The sequence below is a fragment of the Littorina saxatilis genome, linkage group LG4, assembly GCF_037325665.1.
Source record: "Littorina saxatilis isolate snail1 linkage group LG4, US_GU_Lsax_2.0, whole genome shotgun sequence".
In the NCBI taxonomy this organism is placed as follows: Eukaryota; Metazoa; Mollusca; class Gastropoda; order Littorinimorpha; family Littorinidae; genus Littorina; species Littorina saxatilis.
The window spans coordinates 15,632,835-15,649,097 of NC_090248.1; the positions used below are offsets into that span (position 1 = coordinate 15,632,835).

General features: G+C 45.8%; 1 protein-coding gene across 1 annotated transcript in view; it reads right to left on the reverse strand.

Moving 5' to 3' along the window:
• Positions 1–16,263, reverse strand: part of LOC138964092 (protection of telomeres protein 1-like) — a 77,240-nt gene that overhangs the window by 24,901 nt on the left and 36,076 nt on the right. The window contains exon 6 of the mRNA XM_070335980.1: positions 338–539. Within this exon, the coding sequence (XP_070192081.1) occupies positions 338–539 (202 nt within the window). The remainder of the gene's footprint in view (positions 1–337; positions 540–16,263) is intronic.

The following is a 16,263-nucleotide window of genomic DNA, read 5'->3' on the forward strand; positions in this document are numbered from 1 at the left end:
TCTTGAATGCTTCCTGTCTTTATTTCTGGATCAATAGCCACTGCAGCTGTTTCTCAGCTTGCACAAATCAGGGGTGAAATCAACAGGTACGTGAACACTGCACAGGGTCTAAAAACAGATACAAACCACAGCACCAAGCCTAACCAGAGAATTGTATATCATATGATACAGTAGTACACCCCTCCCCCTGTTTTAAGACTTCCTCCCTTTTAAGACTGTTTTTTTCAGATTTCATAACCTCTGCAAATTTACCCTCATTTTAAGACTTCCTTCATTTAAAGACTAGAATTTCTCAGATTTGTAGGTCTTAAAAGAGTTCCATTGTACAAGCACTGACAAGAAATGCAGCTGTCCATTTTGCGTTTGACATCCTTGATGTGCGGTGACTGGGTGTTGAGAAGGACCAGTCCCCTGCCGTACGATGTGCCTCTGTGCAGAGTCAGCTCCAGTGTTGGCAAGGCCGCTGAGCTGCTTGTCTTGCTCTGCTCTCCTTTGTGCACTGCCGCATGCAGGTTGCACAGCTTGATGAACTGGCCAGGCTGCACATCACAACGCCACCCCTATTATCAACATGCTGCTAACATCTAATATCATTCTTTGTGCTTCAGGGTAATGCAACTTCATGCTTGTTGAAACCGTAACAGTTTTTTTTTAAACTTAACCAATCATTTGGAGCACAACAAAAAGATTACATCCAAAGATTTGTGTTTGTGTGTTGCAACTGTGAAACCTAACTCAACAAGTAAAAACAAGTCGCATGAAGCAATATCAAATCATTTTAATGCTGCGCCGCCCAAAACAAATAACGGTTTTGGGTGTGACGAAAAAAAGAACAGGGCCGGAGTGCTATGTTAATTATGAGCAGTTCTTCCACACCCATTTAAAAAATATGACACTACCAGCATGTTCCCGCATATTCAGCCAGAATTTTTTGTTTTGGCAAATCGACGTTGCAGTTCCGGAGCAAATGATCAAAATTACTTAGCGAATTTGCGTTCAAACGTGTTTTTCCCATAATATAACGATGCACAGGTCAAAAATATGGCCAAGAACAAATCTATGGTACTTCGAAGAAAGAAGAATAACAAAATTCTTGTTCAATACGACTTGAAATTTACCGTGTGCGCTGTAAAATCTCCCTACCTTCAAAGCAGACGAAAAGCAGACATTTTCATTTACACCCAAGGGAGAAATCGTTAGTCATAAAGTCTTGCGGGACCCAAACATACTTCTCCACGCTTTCTTTTCTTTTCATATTCAGTTGCTTCGCAAAAATGAAGTGTCATTGGTTTTCTCAACTTGTCAAGTCAGTCAAAACGGCCGCAGAACACAGAACTGAGAAATGACACTGATTGAAATACGAAAGATCTCCGATGACGAAAGTATAAATGACGTCATCTTGTCACACCTATCTCGAGAACTAAGCGTCGCTCAGAACCAGTGCCCTTCCATTATTTAGTCAATCTGTCAGCCTGAAACTGAAAGCCAGTCATCACCGAGACTACAATTAAGACCAAACCCAATGACCAAGACGGACTGTGCTCGTCTCAGCGGAACTCCGGATGTAGTACCCAAAATGCATACACCTATGTTCTTTAATTCTGAGCACAATTTCAGAGTAAACATGACAAATCTATATATTTTTTGATTCAGGAGAACATATGGCGTACAATGAAATCTATTTTTAAAAATACCTGCAGGTAGTTCTTGTAAAGGTTGGAGAGAGAGAGAGAGTGAAATGCAGAGTCCAAAAGAGCTAGCAGAAGACAAAAAAGAATAGTGAGGTGAACTAACGCTAAACAAGAAAGTAATCCCAGAAAGGCAGGTTAAATGTTATCAAAAAAAAATATTCCCCACAAAACTGACTTTTTGAGGCAACTAAGTATTCTCCTACTGGGCCTATCTCCTTCTCATCGACTGCACAGTAAACTATCGCAACAAGTCGCCATTTCCCCTGTCGGCCAATTGAAACAAAAGCTTTTGCCGCTATTACAAACACATAACAGCGTGCGTGTCCCTGGAACTTCTACTGCGTTGCCTTTTTTAAAGCCCGGTTTACACATTTGCAAGCAATTGATACGCGCAGCTAAAGACAACGTGCTGCAATCGAAAATTTCAGTAATAAATTTTCATTTGATTAATATACTTACCCAACTCACATATATAGCAATTTACTTCAGGTTAGTGCTAGAACGCTGTAACTACGCATCACCTTGGTAACAAGGTAGATAACTCTAAAAAAACAGCGACCCTGACCTATAAACAGGACAAAAGCCAGACCGAGGCTGACTTCCTACTTGTGCCGCCATATTGAATTCATTACCACTGAAGCGGAGAAAAACCCCATCTTCTTTTTAGAGTCAATCCTAGTAGCGGGGTAGGAGGGAGTGGTATCAGTGAGAACACCCATGTCCCTATGCGGTGGCTTGAAATAAAGAGGGCGAACTCCTGTTAACCGGACATGTAGCCCTCGCGGGAGCGAAGTACTGCTGAAGTTGTGTTTGAGTAAACGACAGTACAATAGCTGAAGCCGTAAGGCCGCAGCTGGAAGGTTAAAAAGATTGCCTGACAGGCCCGTGTTCAAAACGGTCACCCATCCCGGTAGTAACCGGGACCGATGCTGCTTAACCTCGGTGGCTGGAACGAGACTGTGTTGCAGCCTTTTGCTGTAAAAACGAGAAAGTCTATGCCGTGGCTGCAAAGAGGCGGGTATACTTTCCCTGTTGCAAAAGCAGGGGTGAAAAGTCCGGAGTATTGAAAACCTGATTGCCTGCTAGTTCCGTGTCAATCCAGCCCGCAATTGGGAAAGGCACATGCGGGTATCAGAAACCTGATCCGCTCTCAATCAATATGAGGCTTATATCGGGCGTATTCCGTGGGTACAGTTCTAAGCGCAGGGATTTATTTTTTTATTTTAATTTTTTATTTTATGCAATTTATATCCCGCACATATTCAAGGCGCAGGGATTTATTTATGCCGTGTGAGATGGAATTTTTTTACACAATGCATCACGCATTCACATCGGCCAGCAGATCGCAGCCATTTCGGCGCATATCCTACTTTTCACGGCCTATTATTCCAAGTCACACGGGTATTTTGGTGGACATTTTTATCTATGCCCATACAATTTTGCCAGGAAAGACCCTTTTGTCAATCGTGGGATCTTTAACGTGCACACCCCAATGTAGTGTACACGAAGGGACCTCGGTTTTTCGTCTCATCCGAAAGACTAGCACTTGAACCCACCACCTAGGTTAGGAAAGGGGGGAGAAAATTGCTAACGCCCTGACCCAGGGTCGAACTCGCAACCTCTCGCTTCCGAGCGCAAGTGCGTTACCACTCGGCCACCCAGTCCTCTCAGACCATGCTCCTATCGATCCCCGTCCCGAGGGAGGGGTGCGTGAGCGTCTTATGAGTTTTCAGTTTCCCGATGACTGTATGGCTAGTGGCATTACGTGGAGTTAGTTCTGAAACATTGAGAAGATATCTTCAAGGTAAGATAACTGGCTTAGGGATAGAGAAGGCCTCTATTTTGCCATGGTTTCGATAACTGGTAATTCAAGTGCTGGAAACCTGAAGTTGGATACCCGCAGAGGGTAAAGGTAAGTAATGTACCCTCTTTCTGCCTTTGTGCGGAATTGACTCAGCCTATATTGTCGCTAGAAAAGCGTGCAGAGAGATCTGAGTATGTATCCGAAGCTGAATCCCTGAAACTGGAGTGCCGTGATTCAGCCTTCTTTGAGCTTAATCCAGAGGAAAAGAGGGGTAGGCGCGGTAGAGCCGGAAGCCTATACCATACTGTGACGAGTGTGACGTCACTTCAATGGCTTAGCCGAGAAGGCTTGAGATTTTGACAGGGCGTACAACTGCGTACTATTCTGCAATATAGGAGACCTCCTAGCACATTGCAACATTATGAAAAAAATCTAGGGGCCGCCGCTGTGAAGACTACAATAAGAGTGTAGCTTGTTAACTCTAAGTGTCCTATAAGACTTTGAAGCTTTCTCTTCCCTGATCCTGTTATTTTCTGACTAAATTGTGTGAAACAGAGGTGGTTCAGTAAATAAATCATTTCTTTTTTGTTTGTGAATGGTTTTAATCCAATTTTTTTTTAGATGTTCAAATATGAATGCTGATTATGTTAATTGGAAGTTTAGACATTTTTGAAGATTAACCTTAGTTGTAAAAAGCCGTTAAGTGTATTAATTACAGGTGACAGTTTAAAAATAGAATCAAAACCAAACCCTGGGGCCGGTAATATGAACAGCGTATTTTGGACGGTCGAGCAACCACAGTCGACTGACTGTCAAGTTAGTTGACTGCAGTCTGCTGACCGGCCGTGTTTTGACGGGTAATATGTGCAGCGCGGTAGCACTGACAGTCGGCTGACTAGACAGTCAGCCGCTCAGTGGTATTTTTAGAACATTACAACTTCCGATGTAAACATCGGTCCTGTTTTGGCGGTACCGGTATCTAAATTTCGGCGCCGACCCTAAACTTTTTTTTTCCAAACTCAAATTTTTTATTTTTTTTTTGGGTGGTAAAGGACAGGGTGAGAAAATTTGATCATTAAAAATCTGAAAAATGTAAAAAAAATATTGTTTTTAGAAAACGATCCAAATTTACGTTCATCTTATTCTCCATCATTTGCTGATTCCAAAAACATATAAATATGTTATATTTGAATTAAAAACAAGCTCTGAAAATTAAATATAAAAAAATTATTATCAAAATTAAATTATCGGAATCAATTTAAAAACACTTTCATCTTATTCCTTGTCGGTTCCTGATTCTAAAAACATATAGATATGATATGTTTGGATTAAAAACACGCTCAGAAAGTTAAAACAAGTAGAGACACTGCGGTCGATCGACCGAAAAAGGTGCCTGTAAGCCCAACCGCAGTCGGGCGACTGTTTTCAGTTGGACCGGCAGTTGTTCGCGCTCATATTACTGACTTTTGCGGTTCAACGTCGACCCACCGTCAGTTTCACGGTCAGCCGACCGATGACTAGCTACATATTACCGGACCCAGGTGTTTCATTCTTTGTATTCATGACAAACAAACAGAACATTCCATTGTTTATGTAAACCTGCACTTTTACTCACTTGTTTCAACTGTCACATATCAACTGTCACATGTCAACTGTCACCCTAAAAAAAAAAAAAAAAAAAAAAAAAAAAAAAAACACACACACGCACACACACGACAGTGTTTATGCACTTTTTTTTCCCCACTTGTTTCAACTGTCACATATCAACTGTCACATTCAAAAAAAAAAAAAAAAAAAAAAAAACACACACACACACACACACACAACAGTGTTTATGTGTAAACCTGCACTTCTACTGACTTGTTTTAACTGTCAAATATCAACTGTCAAATATCAACTGTCACATTCATAAAAAAAAATTAAAAAAATTTTTTTAAAAAAAATTAAAAAACCACACACACACACACACGACAGTGTTTATGCACTTTTTTTTTCACTTGTTTCAACTGTCACATATCAACTGTCACATTCAAACAAAAACAAAAAAAAACAACAACAAAAAACACACACACACACACACACAACAGTGTTTATGTGTAAACCTGCACTTCTACTGACTTGTTTTAACTGTCAAATATCAACTGTCAAATATCAACTGTCACATTCATAAAAAAAAAACAACCACACACACACACACACACACACACACAACAGTGTTTATGTAAACCTGCACTTCTACTGACTTCTTTCAACTGTCACATATATTGTAAGCCTTTTCACATGGACGCTTTGTTATTTGCTTTTAAAATTTTGTCAGGATTTTAGGCGCAAGCGGGCGTCAGATGTTGATTACGAAAATGCTCCAAAGTTTGCGAATTCTCCAGGTTTTTGTTGTGCTTGCCAGTTGCAACTTCCTTTGCAATCTGTTTATTACACACAACATTTAGAAAAGTGAAGACGAACAAAGATAAAATTTCATGCAAAAGATAGTTAGACAAGAGAGAATTTTTACAACACCAGAGTGAGACGAGTGAGAACTTTGGACAATGCACATAAGGACGGGGTAGCCCACACCAGTTTAACATTTTAACTCAACGTTTATTTAGTTGGTTTTTTTTTTGTTCCGCCAACTTGTCCAGTTACAAAAGGGAAATAAAATAAAGATAAGAAAATAAATCAGCATTTCAAATATCAACTGTCACATTAAAAAAATAAAAAATAAAAAAAACACCAACACACACACACACACAACCACAACAGTGTTTATGTAAACATGGGGGAGAACTTTTTGAGAACAGTTTCTGAGAAAAAATATCCTCAAGTGAGACAGTTCGCATTGACTTTCTCTCGCAATGTACACAATCACTCATTGATCAGCATCACCTTCAAAGCTACAGGCAAATCCAGCTAACTCACAAACGGTTAAGTCAAAAATTCGCTTAGCACACAAAAAAATTCTGGTCCGGAATTATCCCTCTTTATCTATGTGTACAAAGTACCCTGAGCTCAAAATGGGATTTCTCTTACGTAAGTCGAAAGACGGATAGCACACAACAGAAAGTCAGTCCCAAAGACAAAGTTTACTCTATATTTACTACAGCAACTCGAAACACGAAACTTGGCGTCTCACACTAGCGCATTGTGTAACCTTATTCCCTTCTTCTCTACACGGACGCCACACCGACTGGTCAGTCGGCACGCAATAAAGTATGAACTGAAGTTAGGAGGGGGCGAGGAGTAAGGAGGGGGCGAGGAGTAAGGAGAATTATCCAACTCCAAGAAAACACTCTGAAAAAGGTGGGGAAGTGGTGACAAGGCAGTGAACGCACTCACCATGCACTGACATCATACGAAAGCAGCCACACAAACACAGCACAGAGGCAGAGGCAGGTGTGCAGATGCTTTGTGAGAATAAGCGTTGAAAACCAGTTTGAATAAAAAAAAAACCAGCAGATGGAGCCGCATGTCATAATCATTCTTCTTGTCTGGCTTTATTGACTGCATGCCGATCTTGTGGCAGTGACTTTTCACTCTTCAGTCGGACTGTTCACAAACCGCTCTCACTCTCCCTCACTGACTACCCTAAGCCCTACAACTGATCTTTGGAAATTGTTTGGAAGAGTACACCTCTCTATTTCTCTCCAATGCTCTTCCTGCTGACTTCAGTGACACCGGACACCCCACTGAGTTTAGCCAGCTACCCCCCACCCCCCCCCCCCCTCTCTCTCTCTCTCTCCCCAGCCATGTACTGTTTGGTGCTGTGGCCAGAGAGGTGTCACCGGCTAATTGAGGCCAGCTGCACTGTTCACTCAGAGCAAAACTAGTTGACTGTGTCTAACTTTTGACAAAGCAACACAACTGAAGGGTTCACAGATGTCAATGTCATCGTCGCTGCTACTCAATGGAATGTCCGAAATTCCGGATGAAAAGTCAGATAAATCGGCAGTGTGCACACTTGACACAGAAATGTCACTTTGACCTGAATCTGCTAGGCCTAACACATCAGCAGGGTTGCCGAAGTTCCGAATGTCAGCGCGATCGAATCCATGAAAAGATGATGAAGATGATGAAGATGAACAATCCAAGTCAGCCATTTTGATCCAAACATTCTCTCGCAAAAAACTCAACTAAAATCGGTCAGGAAAAATAGAAAGGGTAAAAAAAAAACTGAGACAAAAATCACCAACTGTCAGCGGTTGTTGACAAACGAGCACCACTCGCGGTTTTCTTCGTGAAGAGCTGTATTTCCGGGTTATTCCCCTTTAGCCTTAGCTACAGGTACGCGCGCGGTTTCAAGCGGATCAGGATCGCCAGCGACAAGCGGAACGGCGCGGTATAGGACATTAAGAGTTAACTCGCGGGAGAAAAGGACCCTGAGGGGCGTAATGCCGAAGTTGAATCACTGAACCACAAGGTATGTGTTTCTATCTATTATTGCCAAAATCATAAATGTTTACTATCTCTTGCGTATGTGGAAAAGATCCCCAATGCTAAAAGCTTCTGTGCCAAACATAAGGGTCGCCACATGATGGTGTCCTTAGTTCTTTCCGTAACCGCTTAAAGTGAATCGCTGAAACTATGGAATTTATGCGAGTCCTTCGTGTTGCCCGGCGATAGTCGCTGACAGAATGCCGCTACCGTAAGGGGTAGGCTTCGCCGGAAATGTTCCGTCTGAGAGGTTCAGGACAGTGGCTCGGTAAACCTAAAGGTTTTTGAGTCAGAATGTGCACCAGTTAGTTGGCCATGTTCTGGAGAGCTGATGGAAAACCAGAGCTTATAACTCTTATGAGAATGCCAGCGATTCCGTAAACCGGAAAAGCTGTGTTTGCTTTAATAGCTTGACCTGTTTTCCGCCGCTTAGGCAAAAATTGGTGGCACACTATAGCAGCTTCATCCGAGAAGGCGGAAATGAAGAGGTATGCAACTTCACCATAAGTGGACGTACATACACTCAAAGCTGCCTAAGCCAGAGGGTCTTGAAACCCTGTGTGTGCTTGTCTAGCTTATCCATTAATTAGTAAATTTAACGAGACTTACCAGGAAGTTGAGGTTAAATTTGAATTATTTAGAGTCTAGGGATTGAATGAGCAGTATTTAGACACGAATGACCTAGAGAGAACAAAATCATACCTGGGTGGGTTAATAGAAACATCTAGAGCCAAGATGATGGGTGGGCACGTAACTGCTCATTCCATCCCTAGACTCTAAATAATTCAAATTTAACCTCAACTTCCAGGTAAGTCTCGTTAAATTTACTAATTATTAATCGTCTAGCGATTAGTCATTCACAGTCACGTGAGACTTCAGAGCTATATGTCATGAGTGCAAGAAAAAGAGACCAATGCAACAGTTTATTAACTAACTCAAGAAACACCATACAAGTGTCGATGAGGTTGTAAAAGTGGCTGTTGAAGTGAACTTCTGGCAGGCACCCTGAGAGAGAGGAGTGGGATGCTTCACATGTGCAAGCCACGGTTTGACCGAGTCCGGAGCCGTACTGTGTGCTGCCAAAAGCGGCACTGTGTCAATAGGTGCGTTGACTTGCAGCCGGTTTTGCACAGAAACTTGGCCATAAAGGAGGCAACAGAGGGAGATTCGCAGATCGAAAGGAACGCGTTTCTTCCCGAGCTGAGCGGAAGTCAACCAAAGCTGAAGGTGGTGGTACGGACAAGCTTGCCGAAGCAACCACCCCTTCCTCAAAATACGGCGAAACTACCTCCGCTGCCGATGCTAAAGCATGGGTAAGCTTGGATGGTAGTCGGAAATTGGTGGCTTCTTCCTGAGCGGAAGCACCGTAATCCAAACCGTAGTCCTGCACATCCGTGCATGCCGGAATTCCGCTACCACACTGACTGCTATAGTGTGGTGAAGCGTTAACCGGAAGCCACCCGCATTGGGGAGCTTGTATGGTAAGCGGAAGTTGGTGTCGTCTTCTTCTTGAACGGAAGCACCAAAATCCTAACTGTAGTCCTGCACGTCCGTGCATACCGGAAGTACGCTACCACACTGACTGTCGTAGCCAGGTGAAGCGTAAACCGGAAGGGAAGACACCCGAGGGATTCCAGACCCAAGTGATGCTTTCCTAAGGACTGCTTCCTGCCCCCAGGGCGGAAGCGGGGAACGCCGTGCCAATCCGACCCCGCATACTGAGGCTGCTGACGGTAGCGAGTCCCCTGTTTGGTCAGAGACCAAACACGCATTTGGGTCTCTACCCTGCACCACCCGCCCGCGCTTGCGGAACGAAGTGGCCAGGGGATCAGAACTTTTCACTCGCCGCCCGGCATTCGGGTGGAGCTACTTTCTCCAAATGTCGCACTTCACTTTGGCCGGAGAACCCGGTTACTAATGAAGAATAAATACCTTGAATACGATCTGAACGACCGTAAGAAGAGGCCTGAGTAAGCCGAGGAAAACCTCCGTCACCAGCATCTTGGGCGGCGTGGACATCGGCTGAAGTCACAGTGGCCGAGGGAGGTACACGCACCTTAGCCAAGGAACGAGCATCGCCAACTCCAGCCGGCAAAGAAAAGAACTCCGCCCTCGTGGAAGAAAGCTCTGCTGAAAGAGAGTTAATTTGCGCACTCAAAGAGAGGAGTAACGCAAAAACATCATGCTTATGGCTAGCTGAGCTAGAGCTAGCCGTAAACGGAACAATCTCTGAAGGCAGAGCCGGCATGGAGGGTGACTTTGGCAAATCGATAGTGACATCAAACGAATTTCTAGATGAAGGGTCTAACACCTTAACTATTGCCTGACTGGAAGAACTTTTAGCCTTCCGAGAGGGTTTCTTAACTGGAGACAGCTCGGCAGAAACCTGCTTAGAACTCTTCTTTTTGCCACTGTCCGACATTATGGACAAAAGTGTACAAAAATAAATAAACAAAAAACAACTGTGTCAAAACGATAATCATGTCAAAAGTTTGTAAAGGGCTCACCCCAACACAGTCTGAGAGTAGAAGGACGAAGAAGAGAGAACCAAGGTGAAGTCTGTCTAAGGCATAGACCAGACGAAAGGCTGAAAAGCCTGAGCGTAGTCAAAAAACGTCCGCAAGCACGCTCGCTGGAAGTTGTAATGAATTCAATATGGCGGCACAAGTAGGAAGTCAGCCTCGGTCTGGCTTTTGTCCTGTTTATAGGTCAGGGTCGCTCTTTTTTTTTTTTAGAGTTATCTACCTTGTTACCAAGGTGATGCGTAGTTACAGCGTTCTAGCACTAAACTGAAGTAAATTGCTATATATGTGAGTTGGGATAAGATATGTAATTTAATTTCTCTTTGGCTTTACGGCGTGAAAGTATTTTCCGGTCTTGGATAAGTCATAAAACAAGTTGCGTGAAGCAATATAAAAATATTTAGTGAATTTGTCGGCCTGAAACTAAAAGATCAACACTAGAGACTACATGTACTAAGGTTTCTCTAAACCTAAAGACTAAGATGGGTCCAGCTTGTCTCTGCGAAGCATGAGGATGTAATGCCTAATTAACCTACTTTCTTTAATTGTGAGTACATTTTCAGAGTAAACGAGACATATATTTTTGAATTCAGGAAGACGGGCGCAGTGGCATGGTGGTAAGATCTCTTAATCAAAAGGTCATGAGTTCAAATTCCGTCCGCGGCCGCCTGGTGGGTTAAGGGTGGAGATTTTTCCGATCTCCCAGGTCAACTTATGTGCAGACCTGCTAGTGCCTTACCCCCTTCATGTGTACACGCAAGCACAAGACCCATGTCCGAGTTCGGTGAGTTATAGAAACACGAAAATACCCAGCATGCTTCCCCCGAAATCGGCGTATGCTGCCTGAATCAAAAATTTTAGTAATAAATTTTCATTTGATTAATATACTTGCCCAACTCACATATAGCAATTAACCCTGGTTCAGTGCTGGTAACGCTGTACGCGTCCCCTTGGTAACAAGGGAGACCACTCTAAAAAAGAGTGACCAATACCCATAATGCCAGACTTCCGTATGCGCACGCATACGCCGCCATTTGCATCATTCCGAACGAAGCCCAACTCACTTCTTTTTTAGAACTCCATACCCCCACAGCGGGGAGGCGGGAGGGAATAAACGATGTGAGTTGGGTAAGTATATTAATCAAATGAAAATTTATTACTAAAATTTTTCATTAAATTACATATCTTACCCAACTCACATATAGCAGATTGCTACTATAGGAGGAGGGTACTCACCATCTCAAAAACGCAGAACCTGCCCTGCCGCCACCAGAGAAGGCAAAGCAGAACTGCCATCCTGACGACTTGCGGCAACATCTCTCAAGTAGAAATTGATGAAGATGTCTTCTGACCGCCAGTAAGCCGCCGCAAGCACCTCTGAGAGGCTCCCTGAGCGAAGAACTGCCAAGGATGACGACCAGGCTCTAGCTTCATGAGTCCTGGCTGACGTAAGCGGCAAAACCGCCCTGATATCGCCTGACTGGCTCTGCCACCAGACGTAAGCCTGCCTAATGGTAGTAGACACCCATTTGGTCAAGGTAACCCTCGAGATGTCTTTCCCTCTCACAGTGTTGAGGGAGATAAAAAGCAACTTCTGAGCTTCAGAACGAATCGACGAAGTCCTAGACAGGTAGCTGCTGAGGGCTCTCACAGGACAGTTAAAAAGATCGGGATCTCCAGGAGCAAGAACATTGCTCAAGGGGGGAATATGTATAACAGGAGATGACTGACCCGGCTTTTGATTTTTAGCTAGAAAGTCCGGACGAAACTTTAGAGAAAAAGAGCCATCCTTCTCTAATGATATATCCTTAGCAAGACCCGATAAAGCATGGACTTCACTACCGCGCCTAGCAGTAGCGAGTAAAACGAGAAAAAGAGTTTTCCTCGTAAGATTAGCCAAACTGGCTGACCGGAGAGGCTCAAAGTCATCCGAAGCCAGGAAACGCAACACTAAAAACAGATCCCAAGCCGGGAGCTGTACCTTGGAACGAGCTGTGTCAAGGGAAGCACCCTTAATCACACTCGCAATAACACCACTTAAGTTCATTTTGTGCCCCAACTGTCTGAGAGTAGAGGCGATAGCAAATCTCCTAACCCGTAAAGACGAAGGCGAACCACCTTGATCCGCCAACCAGGCCAAATGATTGGCCACCTGCATCGACCTAGGAGATAGAGGATCAACACCATTCTCCGAACACCATTTCGCCCAAGGAATACACCGACTTGGTCGAATCCCTATGCGCATGCTGAACCAACTTCAAAGTTGAGGCTGAGGCACCCGCACGGAGCAGAGAGACTCTGACAGAATCCATCCGTGAAGCTTCAGTGCTTGTGGATTCTCGTGCGGTATGCCCGACCTGGGCTGTAACAGCTCGCCCCTTCGTACCCCGAGAGGAATGGGAGGACGAACCGCCAGCCGCAGCAGATCGGGATACCAATGCTGGCTTGGCCAAAGCGGAGCAACTAGAACCAACGCTGGCCTTTCCACGTCTGCCTTTCTTACCACCTTGCCCAGAAGGCAAAAGGGAGGAAAAGCATAGGCCACCAGATTCGTCCAATCCATGTCTAGAGCGTTCACTCCCCAAGCTTGAGGATCCGGGAACAGCGACACGAAGAGAGGAAGCCTGGAAGAGAATCTTGTCGCAAACAGATCAATGAATGGCTTGTTCACCTGCGCCCAAAGGCGATCCAGAGCCTGGTGGGACAGAGTCCACTCCGAGTGAAGGATCTTGTCCCCCTTGCTGAGGGCATCGGCCAAGACATTGAGAGTGCCCTTTAGATACTTTGCTGACAGGAGAATGTTGTGCTCGTTGCACCAAACCAGCAAACGGCAAGCGCTGTCTGACAGCACCTGAGAGCGCGTGCCTCCCTGGCGGTTTATGTAAGCCGCCACAGTCATGTTGTCTGTGTGTACCTTGACATGGCTGTTTACCAAAAGAGGCAGAAAAGACCGAAGGCCCAGAGCCACAGCCTCCAGTTCCAGCGCATTTATGTGCCAAGAGGCCTGACTGACATCCCACACACCCGACGCTGTCTGTTCCTTCAGATGCGCTCCCCAACCTGTCCGGGAGGCGTCCGTGAACAGATTGCTCCCAGGTAACGGGAGAGCAATGGGAACTCCCTGAGAAACCCAGGGAAGAAGCCACACACGCGTGGTACGGATGAACCAATCTTCCAACTCGATCTGGACATTCCAGTCCTGAGTTGACTGATCCCAATGAGCTTGCAAAGCTGCCTGAAACGGCCTTTTGTGAACCCTGCCCAAAGGAACAAGGGGAGCCATGGACTCCATCTGGCCTAACAGAGAGGACAACTCCTGAGCCGTGGACAGATTCTTTCCGTAAAGAGAGCGTACCAACGTCTGCAACTTGTCCACCCTCCTTTGAGAAGGACGGACTGACCAATCGAGGGTATTGAAATCCATCCCCAGATACGTGAAACGTTGAGACGGTTCCAACTCTGACTTCACTAGATTGACTGTGAAGTCGAGTTGACTTGCCAGACTTAGAACCCTCTGAGTGTGCGTCCTGCAAAGGACCTGGTCCTGATGTAAAATCAGCCAGTCGTCAAAATACGCTCTCAAACGCACACCCTCCTGTCTCACAAGTGCACAGAGTTGACGAACAACCATCGTGAATATCCAGGGGGAGAGAGAGAGACCGAACGGAAGCGCCCGAAACTGAAAATTTTTCTCTCCCCAGCGGAAACGCAGCCATTTCCTGTCCGCTGTGTGCATGAGCACGTGAAAATAGGCATCCGTCAGGTCGACCGAAGTGGCCCAGTCTCCTGGCCGTAGAGCCTCTCTCACCGAAGCAGGAGTCTCCATCGTGAATTTCACAACTCGGAAAAAAATGTTCAAGGTTGAAAGATCGAGAACCAGTCTCCAAGCTCCCGAAGCTTTGGGGACCACAAAAAGTCTGCCGTAGAAGCCCAGAGACCCTTGGTCGTGAATCTCCTCGATCGCACCCTTCAAAAGGAGGGAAGACACTTCCTCCTGCACGGCTGACTTGGCCTCCTGGTCTCTCGGAAACCGAAAAGGCGGAGATATCCTGGTCAGAGGAGCCTTTCCCTCTGCCCAGAGAAGCCGGAAGCCCGAACTCACTATCCCTAAAATCCACTCGCTGGACACCAAGCGTGCCCAGGAAGCGAGTGCCCTGGAGGGGCCGCCCACCACCACAAAGGTGGGGGCTACCGGGATTGCAGGTTCGGGAAGCCATCATTGGGGGTGAGGCTTACGCCCCGACCCCCTAGAACCACCAAAAGAACCCCTCTTCTGATGAGGAGCACCACGCCCCCTACCTCGAGAAGAAGTGTTTTGGTTCTGAGCTTTGCCCCTTCCAGAGAAAGAAGACTGCGTCTTGCTCTGAGACTGAGGACTGTTCTGCACTTTCGGCAAGCCTTGATGCGCGATACGCGCAATGGCCAAGTCCCTTGCGTCCTGAGTCTCTTTCTGCAGAGCGTCTAGAGACGAACTACCCAAAAGAGAGCCCTCCGAGAACGGAGAGACCCTCAGATTGTCAATCGTGACTTTGTCCCTGATCCGAGAACAAGCCAGGAAAGCAGATCTGCGCAAGTGTACTGCGTGGGTATACAGTTTGGCAGAAAGACTCATCTGTTCCTGCGAAACTTTGGCTAAAGTAGCCAAGAGAATAGTCACGTCCTCCGAAGAAGCATCGTAACGAAACTCAAAAGGGTCCAGCGAAGACGCGATTGACCTCGACAAAGATCTTTGGAGCGACTCCGAGACGGATGACAACTCCAAAAGAGACCTTCCTGTTTCTTCCAAGGCCAACAGAGAAGCTTCCGTATAGGGGACAGACCTGTCCTTACTATATCCATCCTCTCTCAAAGAGGCCAGTTCCGGTGTAACCGGAAGAACTGACTTGGGCAGTGCGAAAGCCTCAACCAAATTGACCGGCTGACCAACAATTTTGAAGTTACGCAAAGCCGCAGGACAAGCAACTTGCTGCCCTGCTTGAGCCAGCCACGGCAAAGCCGACTCCGGAGCCTCACCGCGCTGTGACAACAGCGGAACGGCAGAAGCCTGAGAAGACAACTTCGTGAAAACTTTCGCCATTTCGAAAGCCACGGAAGGAGACTCCCGGAACCGGAACGAACATCTCGTATCCTTGGTAGTCCGGAAATCTCCCAGAGCTGAAGGTGGTGGTACAAACTGAGTTCTACACTCAACCACCCCTTCCTCGAAATACTTCGAAGCCGTTCCAGCTGCAAAAGCAACAGCACTTGACAGCCTTTGCGGCAAATTGAATTCAGTACCTTGTTCCTGTACGGAAGTACCTTCATCAGGACAGCCATCGTGCACTTCCGTGCAACCCGGAAGTTGACCCCCATATTGACTGTCACAGTCGAATAAGGAGCTAACCTTACTGTCAACTTCCTGCCCCCAGGGCGGAAGCGGAAGCTGTACACTCTCACCGCCGTCTGGAGACAGGGCTGAGTGCACCAGACCTTCCGTTCGCTCGACAGGGCTCCTATCCTCCACTGACCTACCGACAGAACGGTGGGGGCCATCTTGAACACAAGGCCAGTACTGTAACTGCCCTTGATACGGATCGATCCAAGGGGGGGCAATCTCAGTCATCTCAAAGAGGGAAATCCAAACGCTATCCGCCTTGTTCGATTTTATGGGCTTGGACGATAGAGAAAAATAAGAAAAGCAAACACTGGAGTATACCTGGACGAAATTGCTATCAAGAACGCAGAATTGATTTTTTCTGAGGTTTTTTTTTTGCCGTAAGCGCCATGTTTATCGCGTCTCGCACATCTGATGTTGACATGCATCAACAAAGGGGCCTCA